General features: G+C 42.1%; 1 protein-coding gene across 1 annotated transcript in view; it reads left to right on the forward strand.

Moving 5' to 3' along the window:
- Positions 1-17,336, forward strand: part of NME8 (NME/NM23 family member 8) — a 52,585-nt gene extending 35,249 nt beyond the window's left edge. The window contains exons 11-16 of the mRNA XM_043975664.1: positions 3,854-3,998; positions 7,421-7,516; positions 11,849-12,000; positions 14,121-14,265; positions 14,998-15,239; positions 17,229-17,336. Of these exons, the coding sequence (XP_043831599.1) occupies positions 3,854-3,998; positions 7,421-7,516; positions 11,849-12,000; positions 14,121-14,265; positions 14,998-15,238 (779 nt within the window). The 3' untranslated portion in view covers position 15,239; positions 17,229-17,336. The remainder of the gene's footprint in view (positions 1-3,853; positions 3,999-7,420; positions 7,517-11,848; positions 12,001-14,120; positions 14,266-14,997; positions 15,240-17,228) is intronic.
- The last annotated feature ends 659 nt before the right edge of the window (positions 17,337-17,995 follow it).

Genomic DNA, 17,995 nt, shown 5'->3' on the forward strand with positions numbered 1-17,995 from the left:
GGGGAATGCTGAGTCTCCAGCAGGGGTGGCTGTAAGCAGAGGTAATACATTGAGCATGTGTACATTCTCTTCTTTAAAAGAACTAGCTTTCAGTGAAAGAATGAAACTTGGATGGCCTTTGGTTAAATTTTCAGAACCTGAGAGAGTTTCTCAGCTCCAAAACTATAGCTTGTCTCAGTCAGCATATATATATATATATATATATATATATATATATATATATATAGTTATAGTTATAGTTATAGAAATAGTTATATAGCCAGCTTACATCACCATACCAAGGAGGACAAAGGAGACCAGAAACTTTAGCAAGAAACCAGTCTTTCTTCAGAGGCAATGGCCTTCAAGAACAATGTTGGTTGAGTGTATAATCTCCTTTACAAGAGTATCAAAGGGGATGGAGACTTATAAACAGTGTTACCTAACATAGTAGCAAAAAACAGCTGAGGGGAAAGTGAGACTGCAGTGAAATTGCTATGAGAACCAGCTAAGACATTGGTACATGAGAATTGGTACATGAGACCAGAAACAAGTTTATTCTCTCTCTCTCTCTCTCTCTCTCTCTCTCTCTCTCTCTCTCTCTCTCTCTCTCTCTCTCTCTCTCTCTCTGTTTCTGTCTCTGTCTCTTTATTGTACTCAAGAACAAAGTACCAAGGTACCCTGAAGGTACTAGGTGGAGTATGCCAGGCAAGCCAAACCACCACCACTTCCTTGACTAAAACCTCCTCTCAGACTCCAATGGGAATATCTTGATAGATTGGGCTTGAGAGTATCAGTGACCCCCCAGACCATCAACTCCTGTGCAAATACATCCTGGCACCTAACTGTTCCTGTGTTCTTACAGCCATGGCCACTGAAAATCCAGAAAAGAAAGTTCTCCCTATCAAAGTCCCTGGCACTATCAAGTGACTCAAAATTAGAAACTAATGTAATGTAATTTTCTCACTGGAAATGACATGAAATAAGAAACATCACTACTTGCTTTGCTACTGCTCACCAAGGATGATGGGACCTTTTCATCTGCCTTTCAGTTGCAACTCTGTTCTGTGTGTGCTGTCTCCCTGCATCAGAAGGGTCATTCCTTGAGAGCAGAAGCTTGTCTTACTTTTATATCTCCTGTGTTTGCACAGAGTAAATGCTTAATAAATAATTATTCATTCATTCATTCATTTTCTTGCTGATCTCCTTAGCTTCCATGAGTTTATCAAGTCTATGTAGATGACTCCCCAAACCAAATATATGTAGCCCTAGTGTCTCTCCTGAGCTGCAGTTCTACATCACCTTCTTTACTTTCCCACCTGGATGTCCCATAAACATCTCAAACCCAACACATCCAAAGTCTGACAATCATCTTTCCCCTTAAATCCACAGAGACTTCTAATTTCCCTATTTCTGTTGATTGCACTACCACCATAGGGAAGTCGTCACTAACTCTTCCCCCACCCTCATGCCCTATAGCTAATCCTTTGCCAAGAGTTATCAATTCTATCCCCTCTGTCACATCCTCCCCTTCACTCCAGTTATATGACTAGCCCCTAATTTCGTCCCTCATCTCCTGAGCTACTGCAATGATTGGTTCTAGTCTCTCCCCATTCCAGTCCATCCTTCATATGCTACCAAACTGATATTCCTAAAGCACAATCTGAGCCTATCACTTCCCTGCTCAACAATCTTCAATGGCTTCCTATGACATTTAGGATAAAATAAAACCTCATTTATTTGGTATTTAAGTTCTTCACAGTTTAGCTCCAACCTATCTTTTATTAAAATACTTTTTTATTGATTTGTCTTCATTTCATCTTATAACAATATAAAAAGAGAAAAAAGAAACAGCTCAGCAAAACTAACCAATGTATTGAAAGAGTCTGAGAATTATATAGTATTGAACATCCACAGTTTCCCATATTTGCAGAGAAGTGGTAGAAAGTTCCCTCTCTGTTTTTGGGATCTAAGCCAATCATTACGATCTCACAGAATTCAGTTCTAATTTTGTTGTTGGTCTTTCCACTTTTATTATTGTAGTCATTGTGTAAATTGTTCTCCTAGTTCTGCTCACTTTGCTCTGAGTTCCTACAAGTCTTTCCATGCTATTCTTTAGTCATCATTTCTTGCAGCATACCAATCATTTATTTTTTAGTCCAATTGATAGACATCCATTTTGTTTCCAGTTTTTCACAGTACAAAAAAGTACAGTCATAAATATTTGAGTTTTTATGGGGCTTTTCTTTTTCTTTTTGAATTCTTGAGGGTATATACTTAGCTGTGGAATTTCTAGGTAAAAATGTATGGACATTTTTGTCACTTTCTCATAAAAATTCTAAGTGCTGCCTAGAATGGTTATACCAACTCACAATTTTCCCAACAGTGCATTAATGTGCCTGTTTTTTCATGACCCCTCCAGCATTGACTGTCCTCATCTTTTGTTATCTTTGCCAATTTTCTGCGTGAGATGAAATCTCACAGTTGTCATGTTTCAAATTTCTCTTAATATTATGGATTTTTTCATAGAGTTGCTAATACTTTTCATCGCTTCTTTGGTAACTTTGTTCCTGTCCTTTGAGCCTTTATCTATTGGCCTTATGGAATTCTGTTAGTTACCTATCAATCTGGGACATTATAGAGCCCATCATAGTTGTTGATTCCAACCAATTTTTTCAGACTGATTTCATGTTTTTTCCTCTTCCCATCCTCTTTATTCTATCCAGGGTAGACTATTTGCTATTCCCTATAAGCGATGCCTTTTGCTTTTTTGTCTTTGCATATAGGTAGTTGCCCATGCCTGAAATGCTTTCTGTTCTTACTTAAACCTCTTGAAATCTCAGATTAAGTGCCACCTCTTGTGATTCCTTTCTTGATACCTGCTGTTTTTAGTTCTTCCTCCTCTCCTTGAATCAGAAGGGGAGGCTCCTAAAAGAAACGGTTCAGGAGCTTGAGAGGGAAAAATGGAAGATTATCTGATTTGTAATTTCTGGGTGTATTCTGTGGCATCCCTCTAAATGGGCCCAGACCAGAAGAAGGGAGCAAGGAAAGTCGATTCCTATTGGGGATGTCAGAGCGCCATCTGGGAACAGTGAAGGATATTACACCCATTAGTAAAGCCCATTCAAAAGCATTGTTGCCTAGCACCACCTGATGGGAAACACACACACACACACACACACACACACACACACACACACACACACACACACCTGTAGACCTCTATCTGGTCAATTAATTAATTACTTGTTTAATCACATGATAGTGGCTCTCTGAAGATTTCAGAAAGTACTAGTAGGAGGCAGGGTGTGGATGGGTATAACCTTAGCACCAAGCCCACACCACTGGTTACATTATTTGGGCACCTTTTCTTAGAGTAGAATGGAAGTTTTTTCTATATGTATTTATTAAAAAGATTTTGTTTTTTGGGTTTTTAAAAAAACATTTGGGGGAGGGGACAGACAAGGAGGTAATGATAATAAACGCAAAAATAAATTTAAGAAATTTAAAAGTGAGTTAAGACAAGAAATACAAACCCCTTGAGGGCAGGACCAATTTTGCTTTTGTCTTTGTCTCCCTAGCACCTGGCACAGTGCCTGCCCTGTGGTAGACAATCAATGAATGCTTGTTGGATTGAACTGAATAGTAGTAGGTATCCGTGGAGGACTCATGGGAGGTCTTGTGGCTCTAGTTTCGGCCAAAAATTTCCAGTTTTACTTGGTGCCCCATGGGAACAACAGTAAGGCTTGTTTGGCCAACAGACTACTACTTGCCCCAACTAGTGAGACCCAGGCCTCCCTCTGTACTGACGTCCACCCATGAGCCCTTCAGCATCTGGCCACAGGGTACTGACAGTTTTCTTTTTCTTCTTAAGAGGACATTCTGGAACTCCTCCAGAAAGAGGGCTTTGTCGTAAAAATGGAAAAAGAGTTGTCCTTGACGGAGGAGGAAGTCAAAACATTTTATGACCACTACAAGTATAGAGACTTTTTCTCAACTCTGATAGAGCACATGAGCAGGTACAGTAGTGCTTTGAGGGAGTCACTGGCATCACTGAAGAATGCCAGACAAGAGTGGGAGAGATGGATTATGTGGGTCTCTGGGAAGCACCTTTGTCTAATCCATAAGACCCTGGTTAGCTCTTAGTGCATTTACTTCTCTAGATAATTTATATAACCTTGAGAGGAGGGAATGAGTTTATTGCAATCACTGTTGTTTCCATTTTACAAACAAGAAAACTGAGACTCACTCAGGTTAAGGAGGAGCAATGCAGCATAATGGATAGGATGCTGGATTTGAACTCAGGAAGACCTGAATCAGATGCTTAGTAGCTCTGCACTTCGAGATAGTCACCTCATCTCTCTGGGCTTCAGCTTCTCCATCTGTGCAATAAGGGGTTTGGACCCTTCCACCTCTCAGTCTGTCATGCCACGACTTTCTCACGGTCACACAATTAATAAATGTCAGGGCTAAGATTTGAACTCCCTTTTCTTTTCTGACTTGAAATTCATGATGGGAATTGCATTCATTTATGCTGATTTACACTAGCCTCAGTTTCGAAGGGTGATGTTTTCTAATCTAGCTCCAAGATCCTGGGGAGCAACCCTATTTGGAGCCTGAAACCCCCTGAATATGGTGAGTATAGTATGCTATGTTTTGCTGCAAGACACAGGGTCTCCCTCTCTAAGAAGCAATGTAGGTAGTAATAGTAGGTAGGATCCTGAAAGAGGAGTAGGGTAAGAACTGGATTAGAATCTTGTCTCTGATACTCATGGGTTGTGTGACCATAGATAAGTCATGTAACTTTCTTGAACCTCCATTTTCTTATCTCTAAAATGGAAATAATAACATCATTAGTACCTATATAATAAAATTTATGTGGGATCATATGAGATAATGAATATAAAATGCTTTACAAATTTTAAAAGGAATATAAATATCTGATAATAATGATTAGTAGCTAATTGAGTACCATTGAACCACAAATTACACAGTGTAATGCCATGAAACCAAGGTACTATTTTTAGGAAAATTTAGAAAGATGGTCATGTGATCAAGATTTGTTAATTACAGGGTTTTTTGTTTGTTTGTTGTTTTTTTAGTGAGGCAATTGGGGTTAAGTGACTTGCCCAGGGTCACACAGCTAGTAAGTGTTAAGTGTCTCAGTTTTTTTTAAAGGGTATTTACCTTTGTAAAGAACTGATCTCCAATCCAGGAAGGGTTGGATGAAAATCCTGCATGTGGGACCCTGGCTGTGCAACCCTGGGCAAATCACAGAACCCCTCAACCTTCTAGGCAATGGCCCACCACTATAAGTTGCAGAGAAAGTGCCAACTTGAACTAGTAGAGGGACTATGTTCCTCTGGGAGTTCAAATTAAATTACAGATCTCATATTTATATATATTTATATAGAAAAGACTATGTTAAAAGAGGGGAAGGGAGAGCTTCTGAGTTATGTTTAAGGTCTTCTCTGTTGGAATGAAAAGTTTATGCTGTCATGTAACTGCATAGAGGCTGCTCTCTGAGGCTGCCATGGTGGTCCTATGCAGTCAGAGAGGGCTCTGGATTCTTGCCATACATTTGTGGCTTCTCTCCCTTGTCAAGAGTAATCTAAGGAAGGGGTTGTCTCTAGCTTAGCAGTACAGGCAAAGTTACAGTTCAGGACAGAATGCTGATCCCCAAGAAGAAAGAAGCAACTCAAACACCTGTTTGTGATGTAAAACTGGAAAAATATATAAATTAATATATATTATATAATATATAAATTAATTATATATATAAATAAATTCTGACATTAAATGTCAAGAGCATTTTCACACACAGTAGAACACAATTTCATAGTATGTTTTTTAAATATGTATATAGGTGTATGTATGTTTGTATATATATATATATATATATATATATACATTTTACACATTACTTCTAAAACTCTCTTGCTTATGTATGCTTCCTTCTGAATTTCCTTCTATTCTGAGCATTAAAAAAATGTTATAATGGCCTAGTTTTTTGGCATCACTATTGAGAATCTCCTCTTTCTCTTAATACCCCTTTAATTAAAAACCGAGTGAGAGAGAGGAAAAAAAAACCTTGTAATAATCAAAGACAAACAAAATAAATCTATGTGCTAGTCATGTCCAAAAATACATGTCTCTGATCCTCGTGTCTATTCCTTCCCTCTCAGGATGTGGGTAACATGTTTCATTATCTTGCTGATTTTTGGTATAGTTCTGGGGTGGAAGAAGTCATATGTTGTGGTTGTTAGTTAGATTTCTGGATCATTATTTGATCTGGTGTGAACTTCAGGGTTTTGCTAGAGTAAGTAGATGGGAACTGGGTTGTCTGCTCAGCCATCTTCTGTCTAGGTATTTTCCTCAAACATTTCTCACAGAATAATTGAAACCCAATGGACTCTTGGGCTCCATTGTCTAGGACAATAGTGCAGTCCACATTTTCAATCAGTATCATCACATCTGTACATTCTCCTATGAGTCCAGGGGGAAAATAAATCCCCTAGTGCGGTCATGATAATTACTTGTGAGAAATTAGGCAGTCACCTTTCCAGCTGCCTTTCCTTTTTCCTAAAGCTGGTCCTGGATTGGTCCATTGTTTGGTTTCTTCAGTGCCAAAGTCACCTTCTCCTTTCATCTACATTTGTTTTTCATAGAGTTTAACCATGAAAAGAGAAGAGAGTTATGGAATGATAGCTAGCAAGGGCTTTTCGAGGATGGAGGAGACATGGACATATTTGTAGACACCAGGGAAGCAGTTGGTAAACAGGGAGATCCTGAAGATAAGTGAGAGAGTAGGAAAGAGAGGGGGGACATTCTGCTGCAGAAGATGGGATGGAATGGAATTGCTTATCCATATGGAGGGATTCAAGGTTCCTTGAGTGTGGGGCCTGTGTCCTAGCTATTTTTATATTTCCCCCATTACCTCAATTGTACTTTGCACAGTCAATGTTTATTGAGTAAATGAGTGAATGAGAATAGTGATGGGGTCTTGGCTTGGGATTTTTTGGTATAGAGAACCCATGGATGAGGAAACTCCTGCCACTGGGGTGTGGCATCTTCTCTGCAACTTAGAGTCTTGAAGTTACCTCAGTCATTGGGATGTTATGTGGCTTGTCCAGGGCCACACAGACACTATGTGTCAGAGGCAGGACTTGCCCATGGTTCTTCCTGGCTTTGAGAACAACTGTCTATTCACAATCTAAGATCTCTGTGTCTGTGTCTGTGTCTCTCTCTGTCTCTTTTCCCCTCTTCCCTTCTTCCCCACACTCAAACATACACACACGCACACACACATGTGCACACACACATGCACAAACACACGCACAACACACAGCTAGAGCACACGTACTTTATGAGTTGGACTTTCTCTTCAGTAAATGACTATTTCCCTCTCTCTCCCCCCAACCCCATCCCCATTTTTTTCCAGCGCTCCAGTTCTGGCACTTTGTTTAGAACGAGCAAATGCTGTGCACTACTGGCGATATATACTGGGCCCAACAGCTGTTAATGAAAACCCCACCAGGTACTTCCTAGCAGAGGGCTCCAAGCTTTTCTAGAATAGCAGCGGGTAAGAAAGGATGGGATGAAAGTCACTTGAAATGTGGAGGAGGGGTTGATAAGGAATAGGTGGGTACCCAGTTGAAATCCCACTCTGGACATACATAGGGTGGCTCCCTGGCACTAATTGGGAGTATATAAGTGGATATGATACTTGGTTGGAAACTTGGCACTTAATGGTTCAATGCCCAGCCTAGGGGTTCTTCTGGGTGGATAAAAGCAGCCCCCATGCTCTCTACCTGTAAGAAGTCTCGTCAGGGCAGTTGTCAGATGCCAGCTGCTAGCCCCTAGTTTAGGTAAAGTTTGAAGGCTAAATGTATGACTGTAATTGACCACCTGGGGAACTCTCTTATATGGTAGATAATCAATAGGTCCATTTACAAAATGATTTCTTCATATACTCTTAGAAATTATTAATATCTTTTTGCACTAGAGATTTCACCTGTAGGTATATATACCTAATCTAAGTAAAAATAGGAGGAAAGGGAATCTCAAATGCTCTAAGTTTATAGCATCACAAGAGCTGGAAACAAGGTGGGTGCCCATCACTTGGAGAAAGGCTGAATGAACAGTGGTATGTGATTATAACAGAGTATTACTATGCTGGAAGAAGCAACGAACACGACAAACTTAGAGAATGTACTAAGAAAAGAGAACTCAGAAAATAGATTCAGGCTGTCCCCAAAGTCTTAGTACAGTTATAGGCTACTTAGTTTAAAAATTATAACCTACAATTGCACCAATATTTTTGACATAACCTGGATTTAATGAATAGTCAAGAATATAAGTGGAAACATATAATAACAATAGTGGAAATGGAATCCTGGGTAATGATAATGCTCCATCTTGGCCTTCAAGAAGATGGAGGAGAGCGGCACTGCCCCTTCTCTGCAGAGATGGAAGATTATGTATTTGAAACACAGCACATGCTGCTGAACTTGGCTGATGGACTGGTCAGTTCTTCTGAATTGCTTTTTGTTTTCTCCTTTCTTTCTTCTCTCTTTTTCTTTTATGAGGAATGGCTTGCACCCTGGAAATGAAAGTGATATAAGAACAAGAAATACTAGTAATTTTTCAAATTGGCAATATGCCAATATCTCTAGAGAGATTATGGAATCCTCTCGAGGGCCATCTTGTATCCCTCATTCCTGGCCCATAGCTGCACAGAGAGGAAGGACCTCCATCAGGATTGATCATCTTGAGAAAGATCATCCCTCAATGACTGTGTTGAGTAAGGCATTCCTACCCTCGAGGAATGAGATGGTCCTAAGCTATGGAGACCACTTTTGGAATGTCACATTCTGTTCTGGGTGACATAGTTTAGAAAGGACATTAGGAAACTGGAGGGCATCCCAAGGAGGCCACACAAGATGGGAAAGGGCTTTGAGAACATGCCAGATGAGAAGCCATTGGAGGAACTGAGAGTGCTTAGCCTGGAGAAGCCTCAGGAGGGAAATGCCACCTGTGTTTGAGAATTTGAAGGGTTATCATGTGTGAGAGGGATTGGAACTACTCTAGAGGTTTGACTCTAGAGAGCAGAAATTGAACCACTGGGTGGAAGTTCAGAGAGGTAGATTTAAACTCAAAGAAAGAAAAACATTTCTAAGGATGAAAGTGATTGAAAAACAGAATGACTTCCTTAGGGGGCAGGGGTGGGCTGGGCCATTAGATTCTCCTTCTCTGGGATGCCCACTTGGTGGTGATGGTGTATTCCTGCTTGGGAAGAGGTTGGGAGAGATGGTCTCTTGAGATTCTGTGCTAATCAGTTGGAGGAGCAAATCCTTCCACAAAGCTAGTGATGGCTCTAAGGAAAAGAGAAGTTGGATTGGAGAGATCCCAGGGAAGGAAGTTGATGGGGAAGTTCTTATTGACAGGCAGTAGATGAAGCAGGACCAGGATTATTGGTTATGTTACACAGGAAGCTTCCTACTCCACTATTACCTAAATGGGGACAAAGCCCTCTGCCACAGAGCAACGGAGGCATCAGATAAAAATAACTCATGAATAGAATGAATGTTGAACTTGGAGGCAGAAGAGAGCTGAGTTCAAATACCGGCTCTCCTACTCCCTCACTAGGTGACCCTGAGCAAGTCACCCTAGCTCATTTAGCTTCAGTTTCTTCACCTGTAAAGTAGGAATCATAATACAATGCCCACCTCACAGTGTTAGTGTAAACAAAGAGCTTAGGTAACCATAAAGTGCCATGGAAATACAACAGAGATTCTCTACCAGCCAGCAGCACACCATCCATATGTGGAAACCTCAGCTACAGCAAATGGAGAAGTATTGAATGCTGTGGATAAGTTCATCTACCTTGACAGTATACTTTCCAGGGATGTCCACATCCCTGGATGATGAGGCTGACACACACATTGCTAGAGCTAGCTCAGTGTCTGGGAGGCTCTGAAGGAAAGTGTGGGAGAGAAGAGGAATTAAACTGCCTACCAAACTGAAGGTCTACAGAGCTGTTGTGCTGACCTTATTGTCATTGTTGTATGCCTGGGAAACCTGGACTTTCTGCCAGAGCCATGCCAGGAAACCGAATTGCTTCCATTTGAATTGCCTTAGGAAGATTCTGATGATCACCTGGCAAGACTAGGTACCAGACATTGAGGTCCTTTTTTGAGCTCAAGTGCCAAGCATTCAAACTCTACTGCAGAGAGCCCAACTCCAATGGGCTGGCCACATTGTTGAATGCCAAATATATGCCTGAAAGACTATTTTGTGGAGATCTCACACAGGGCAAGTGCTCACACAGAAGTCATAAGAAGTGATACAAAGAGATTCTCAGGTTCTCTCTGAAGAACTTTGGTATCAATTTGAGACATGGGAGACACTGGCACAGGACCATCCAGCATGGTGTGCCTGCGTCAAAGAAGGTGCTGTGCTCTTTGAGTAAAGCAAGATTGCAGCAGCCTAAAAGCAATGTGAGGTGCATAAATTTAGAGACATCTCCATCCCAAATGTTTACATGGATTATTTGTGCCTGACCTTTGGAAGGGCCTTCTGATTGGCCACTGTCAGACATACTGTACCTTGACCCTAACATAGCGATGTCTTTTTGGACCTCTTCAATTTGGAAGGACAGTCACTGTAGTCAAAATATCATGTCAATTGAATAATTCTTATGAGATACAAAAATACTTGATTCCTTACTGCCTATTTTTGCCATCATATTTCTTATTTTTAGAAGTATTTTTCAACTTAAATTTGTTCATTAGTTTAGGGGCAACTAGGTGGCTCAATGGATAGAGGACCAGGCCTGGAGTCAGGAAGACTTCCTTAGTTCAAATGCAGCCTTAGACACTTGCTGACTGTGTGCCCCATGACAAGTCATTTAACCCCGTTTGCCTCAGTTTCCTCATCTTTAAAATGAGCTAGAGAAAGAAACAGTAAACCACTCCAGTGTCTTTGTCAAAAAATGGGGTCAGGGAAAGCATTGAATACAACTGAAATGACGGAACAACAAAAACAACAATACAACTTCGTGAGTCAACATGGAAGACAGCCAGCTTTGGAGTCAGAAGGACCCCTGTTCGAGTCCTGCCCCAGAGCTGTACTGGCTGTGTGGCCAGTCATTTAACTTCTCGGACAACTCTAATGCTGTAAATGTTGGATTAGGAGAGCTGCTCTGCATTGCTTCCTAAAATCACAGGCCCAGTAAAAATACAAAACAGGACAAATTTAGATGAAATAACATTGTAATGCACAGTCAGCTCTACAACAGTACTGCAATCAACCCATGAGACCCGTTCAGGAAAAGCCAGCTTACGTGTTGTATAAACTCTCTGAGGGCAGGGACGATTCACCTTTGTCTCTGCATCCCCAGCACTTAAGTACAGTGTCTGCTGTATACTAAGTGATTTTAAGATGCTGATTGACTGACTGACTGAGCCCACGTGGAGAGTTGTAGCATTTAATCTCCCAGGGCTGGCTAAGGATTGACAAGGATTGGACAGTGGGGGCTGGAGTTTGGCCTGCATACAGTGAGTGTTGTTGCTGAAGGACACAGGCAGGGGTCACTTTAACACACACACACACACACACACACACACACACACACACACACACACACACACACACACACTGGTGAATTTGATCTTCTTGAAGCCAAATGCAAGATGTTTATCCCTACTATATTTCATCTTATCTGTCCCACTGCTCGTTAGACCCACTGGAAAGGTCTTTTTGGCTCCAAAGCCTGGTTACAAAGAGAGTGTCAGGTTTCTCAGTGTTGATAAGAGCTTGCAGGAGCTCGACAGAGTTGGACTTTTAAAACTTTTCTCCTTTTTAAAAGTTTGCGGGAAATTCTTGGCCCAGAAAATTCTCAGTTCAACCAACTTCATGGAAAGGATTCCCCAGCAGCTGCCACTGAAGAAATTCGCTTCTGCTTTCCTTATGAGCACACTGTGGCATTGATCAAGCCTCATGCCTTCCAAGACCTGAGGGGTGAGCATTTAAATAAACAGGTCAAGGTCACTGGAGTTTCGGATTCTCTTTTAGGGGTGTGGATTGCATTAGATGAAGGCTCCCTCCATTAAATTGCTTCATGTTTTAAGTCATTACTCCTTAATAATACCTTAATAAATACTTTTGATGTATGTCAGCCCCCAAGGGATAGGAACTTCCCTACTCAGGGAGGTCTAAGTTTTCTGTGTCTAGTTCTGAGAATAAGGAGTGGGCAGGGATCCTGATCTGAGTTTCAAATCCACCACCTGTGCTCATAAGCCATTTGACTGTGGACAAATCACTTAAATCTCCCTTGGCCTCGGTTCCTTCAACTCTAAAAGGAGAGTGGTGTGAATGGTATCTGATGACTGGCTATAGCATTTGTTAAGCACTCAGTGTGTGCTAGGTACCATGCTACGTCTTAGAGACATAAATACAAGATAGTCCCTTCCCTCAGGAAGTTTATATTCTAATGGAGGGCAATGTCTAAAGGAGAACCAGAAAGTAGGGCTTGTTGGGGTACAGTGTGGGCAAGGCTGTTGGGTAAGTGGGCAGAGAAGTCTAGGGAGTGAAGGGGGCCTGGCTGAAGCTCTACCTGCAATGGTGCTAAGGGCCAGGGAGTCACCACCTGGGAGAGTGGGGGAGTCACCACCTGGGAGAGTGGGGCTTCTGGGCTTCTAACCATAGCTCTAGTATATCTGCTCCTTATTTTTTTGATTGCCTCCCTCCATTCATGCACATACTCATCTGAGAAGACATAAATCCTTCCAGCTTTGGAAAAAAGCTGCTTTTAGAAATGGTAAAGTCGTTCTAAGAGTACAATTACCCAAGATTCATATTTATGCATTATGTGGCCAGTGTCTTCACGATAACTTGGTTATGAGACCAAAACCATTCCTCACTGCTCCAACAGATGCTGAAGAGGGAGGTAGAGGTGCAATTGTCTCACATGCACACACTCACACACAGTGTAGGGTTATTCTGTGTTGTGGATACGAAGATTGCCACCACCCCACCCCGCAAAAAAAGGAAAGAAAGAAAAAAGGGAAGCAACAGTGCTCCAGTAGCATCCATCTTGTTTAGGCCTCCCATTGTTAGAGATTTGAGGTTTCATGATATACTTTATACTCATAACTGACATGGTTGGAGAATTGGTACTGAATTTCTAGCATCAGCAGAACAGAAAACTCACTGTATTTTATGCATGTTAATAAAGGAATGACTTGGGGGCAGCTAGGTGGTACAGTGGATAAAGCACTGGCCCTGGAGTCAGGAGTACCTGAGCTCAAATCCAGCCTCAGACACTTGACACTTAACTAACTGTGTGACCCTGGGCAAGTCACTTAATCCCCTTTGCCCCGCAAAAAAATAAAGGAATGACTTGTTCTTATTCTACAGAAAATGGAAATTAGAAGTCAAACACCCCTTGTATTCCAAAACTAGGGTCTTGTACTTTTTGTAATTGTCATTTAAATTGTCAGGCGGTTTGGAGCTATCAGTTAATCTGTCTTCTAATACACTGTTTAATATAGCACTGAAGAAATGATCCAAGTTGTCAACAGATGAATGATCAACTAATAGCTCTGCTAGTAATTGATTTATTTTTTTTCAATAAAGGTGCATAAACAGTGTGTGTGTGTGTGTGTGTGTGTGTGTGTGTGAGAGAGAGAGAGAGAGAGAGAGAGAGAGAGAGAGAGAGAGAGATTTGTTCTGGACATTAGCTGCATGGATTTACCCATTAACACCTCCTTGAAAGGACAAGGGAACCTCCTGGATATTCCCCCCTAGTAATTGTTCTGGGCATCTTGTTGAAGATGAGTGATTATGTCTATCTTTAGGCAGGTCTTGTTTGACTCAGTCTGTTCTTAGATGGATGGGAGCCTCTCCTTTGTTCTGGTCCTATAAAGAAAGTGGGTGGGGTATGGTTCTTGAGATTTTGTGTGTGTGTGTGTGTGTGTGTGTGTGTGTGTGTGATTTTGAGGGAATGAAGAAGCAGCAACTCAGCACCCCCACTACTTCCCAGCACCCCTCCCTTCCTCCCCAGTTTAAGCCCACCTGAATAATTGTAGGAAAGTAAACGGAGTTAGAAAGCCAACCAGATGTCTGTTTTTCTCACCCAGGGGGTATCATAAGAAAGATTCAAGAAAGTGGGTTTTCGGTGTCCCACATGAAGGAAATTCAGTTAACTCAAGACAAGGTCAAGACGCTTTATCACGCTCATATAGAAAAAGACTTCTTTGAGGACTTAGTGTTTCACATGACTGAGTAAGTGCTTGTTTTCTTTTCTAAAACCAATTGGTGTATGAGAAAAATCCACAGACCAAGAAAAAAGACTTGTGTTGACAAAAACATCTTGGAATTTTTCCATGTTCTGTTTCTGTTAATCGTAAGAATCAGGGCCTTTAAAATAGTATTTGGTCCTGGTTTTGAAGAGGGAGCACAGTGTGAAGGCACAAACTCATGTACCTCTACTCAGCATCCTGTGAGAAGTCCATTGGCAAGGTGGCAAGATCAAGTCTCAGGCTAGGCCTATGCCAGAAGACCATCACAGGCAGGGCAGAGCGGGAGGGGCTTCACAGAGGAACCCCTGGAGCTGACTTCAAATCATTAAATGTATCACATCAGGGGGAGGACTTGTTCCCCAGTAGGATGAAGTACCAGAAGAGAGCCTTTAAATATAAGGAACAAAATCATCTGTGGGTTGCAATATGTAAATACAATGTGATTTCATTAACTATTAGTGCCACCGGTCCAAATTTCATATCTGAAGTTGAAACATTTAAAATATTTGAACATAGGAGAGGTAGTGTGGTAGAACAGCTAGAGAGCTGGGCTCGGGCAAGAAAGTCTGGGTTCAAGTCCCTCCCATCCCTGACAGATATGACTGTGGGTCACGGGACTCAGAAGTCCATCAGTGAAAGGCATATGCAGTCTTTCATGTGGTATACAATAGGACAAGAGTTGGCGACCATTCTTTGATGGTCTTTTGACTTCTAGGGGTCCCTGCATGGCTATGATCATAAGTAAGGAGAATGCAGTGCAGGACTGGAGAAAGTTAGTTGGCCCAGCAGACCCAGAAGAAGCGAGAAAGGTTGCCCCTGAGTCCGTCCGGGCCCTCTTCGGGAAGGACATCTTGGACAATGCAGTGCATGTATCATCTACCAAAGAACACGCCCTGAAGACCATTGAGTTGTTATTTGGAGATATCGATTTGGACTTCGTGGAGCATGATATGTAAGGTAGAAAGCCTGGAGTTTCTTATTTTCTTTTCTGGGTTTGTCCAGTTTTTAGGACTGACCCCAGAATGGGCTTACCAAAAGTACTTGTTTAGAATTGTAGATCTTGAGTCGGAAGGGGCTCCAGGGGTCATTGAGTCTGATCACTCATTTTATAAGGGAGGAAACCAAGTCACAGAGAGGCTGAATGGATTGACTAAGGTCACACAGCTATTAAGAATCTAAGGGGAGATTTGAACCCAGGGCTTTCTGACTCCAAGTCTTCTCCCAACCCCTTTATCTTGATCATGTTCACAATTATCCTGTGCATAGGACCTCAGAGTTGTAGGGGAATCTGAAGGTCACTCATTTCAACCTAGTCAAGCTGAAGCATGAAGCCCCCACTCAGCTTTCCTAACAGATGGTAAGCCAGCCTCTAGTGACAGGGAACTCTCTACCTTGTGAAGTGGAGAGCTGGGCCTTTTGGAAGGTTGACATTTGTCTCAATATGGTTTGCCCCATTATTCCTAGCTCTGGCCTCCAGAGTCAAGAAGAAGAAGCCTAGTCTTCCCTATTCCATGCCAGAAAGATCCCTGTCGCATACAGGAAGGCCCTGCAAACGTCCCACTGTCTCTGTAGCCCAGGTGAAGGGAAACTGTCTAGTTCGTGATTGGGGATTCAGGCCCACTCAGTATCTGCGGCCCAGCTGTAAGCAGTGTAAAGACGATGCAGTCAGTCCTTCGGTCAGTCAATAGACATTTACATGCTTACTTACTGTGCTAAATTCTAGGGCTACAAGAGACAGCAGAAACACATTCTGTTCGTCAAATAGCTCGTATTATTATTTTTTTTTGTGAGGCAATTGGGGTTAAGTGACTTGCCCAGGGTCACACAGCTAGTAAGTGTTAAGTGTCTGAGGCCGGATTTGAACTCAGGTACTCCTGACTCCAGGGCCGGTGCTCTATCCACTGCACCACCTAGCTGCCCCAAGAGCTCATATTCTAATGGGGGAGATATACAGAGCAGATGTGAGATAGAGCAGAGATGGTATTAGTAGCTGGAAGGATGGATGGAAAAGGGCTCTGGCAGAAGACAGGATTTGAGTCTGGATTTGGGGATGCTCAGACGTCTTCCTTGGGTCGTCCATGCCTTCAGTTACAAAGAGGATCAGCTGGGCTCCTTAGAATGGGGCATTCCCCAATGCCTGGTAACTAGGCTCTTGTTCCTCATCACGAGTTTTCCTACTGATTCAGCACTTGGAGGACTGTGGAAAGATGATGATGTGGCTTCTTCCTGACAAGTGTCAACTTGCTAGGTGGCCCATTTCTGGGACCCAGTTTGCTGTTCTTTAAAATGAAGGGACTGGGGGCAGCTAGGTGGTACAGTGGATAAAGCACTGGCCCTGGAGTCAGGAGGACCTGAGTTCAAATCCAGCCTCAGTCACTTGACACTTACTAGCTGTATGACCCTGGGCAAGTCACTTAACCCTCATTGCCCCCCCCCCAAATGAAGGGACCACTGTTAGGCAAAGCCTGAGGTCCCATCCTGCTCTAACATTATGGGATTCTATGCAATGGTATTGCCTGCTGAAGTCAGGCAGGGGGGCAATTGGAAGGAGTGAATATTGAATGAGGCAGCTAGGCTAAAGCAGTAGACCTAGAGTTAGGAAGACCTGAGTTCAAATCCAGCCTCAGACACTTTCTAGCTGTGTGACCTTGGACAAGTTTCCTCAACTGTAAAACGATGATCATAACAGCACCTACCTGCCAAGGTTGTTGTGAGGAACAAACAAGATAATATTTGTAAAGCACTTTACACAGTGCTTGGCACACAACAGTAGAAGTATTTATTCCCTTCCCCACTCCCCATCCCAAGGCATGTTGGTCTCCTGTATGCAAATAACTGGGAACTTGCTTTGAACATGGCAGAAAGGATGTAAATAAGAAAATAGGCAGGAGTATAAGGACAGGCTGTCATGGAGAGGTTGTGAATGGGTTCATTTTTCTTCCCTAGAGCTCTCAGCAGATGTTGCTCCATTCCATCCACATGTGCTACAGCAGTGAAATCTATGATACACCTTCCTCTTGCAACAATGGGAACAGCAGCCTGTTGGGGGAAAGGACACAGTGATATCAACATAAATAAAACATAAAAAAATGAAACAATCCTCTAAAACTGGAAAAAAAACCCTTTTTCTGCATTGGTTTTATGGGGCAATTGTGGGCATTATAAACATAAAATAGAGATCCATCAGTGTAGAGGTGAACATTAAACTCAAGCTGATGAGGATATGAGCAAGAGCGAAGAGAGAAAAGCAAAAAGGAGGTGGGACAGGACCTTGGGAAACACTTGGAGGAAGAAGGTGGCTAACAGAGCTGCAAAGAGGGATCAAAGGGAAAACAAAACCCCACCTCATGACTGCTGGCCCTACACAGCAATCCTGTTATATTCTTCCATGATCAGGCCTCTAAAATTTGAGAGTGTAGAATAATTATCCCACAAAATATAACATTCTTTAAGAAATCTTTATAAAGTTGAGTTGGTGCAACTGGCCATCAAAGTTCTGTCCTCTCATTCAATTTGCTTCAGAAAACAAGTTAATAAATATTTGAAGTGACATTATTTCCCAAAAGTTTTTAGAACTACCAAATTTGCCAACTTGCTAGCTGTGTGACCTTGGTCAAGTCCCTTCCCCTTTCTGTGCCTTTTTTCTCCTCTGGAAAGTGAAGAGATTGGATCAGAGTAGATCTTTCTAAAGTTGCCTTCTAGCATGGATGATC

Source organism: Dromiciops gliroides, chromosome 1, assembly GCF_019393635.1.
Source record: "Dromiciops gliroides isolate mDroGli1 chromosome 1, mDroGli1.pri, whole genome shotgun sequence".
NCBI classification, from domain to species: Eukaryota; Metazoa; Chordata; class Mammalia; order Microbiotheria; family Microbiotheriidae; genus Dromiciops; species Dromiciops gliroides.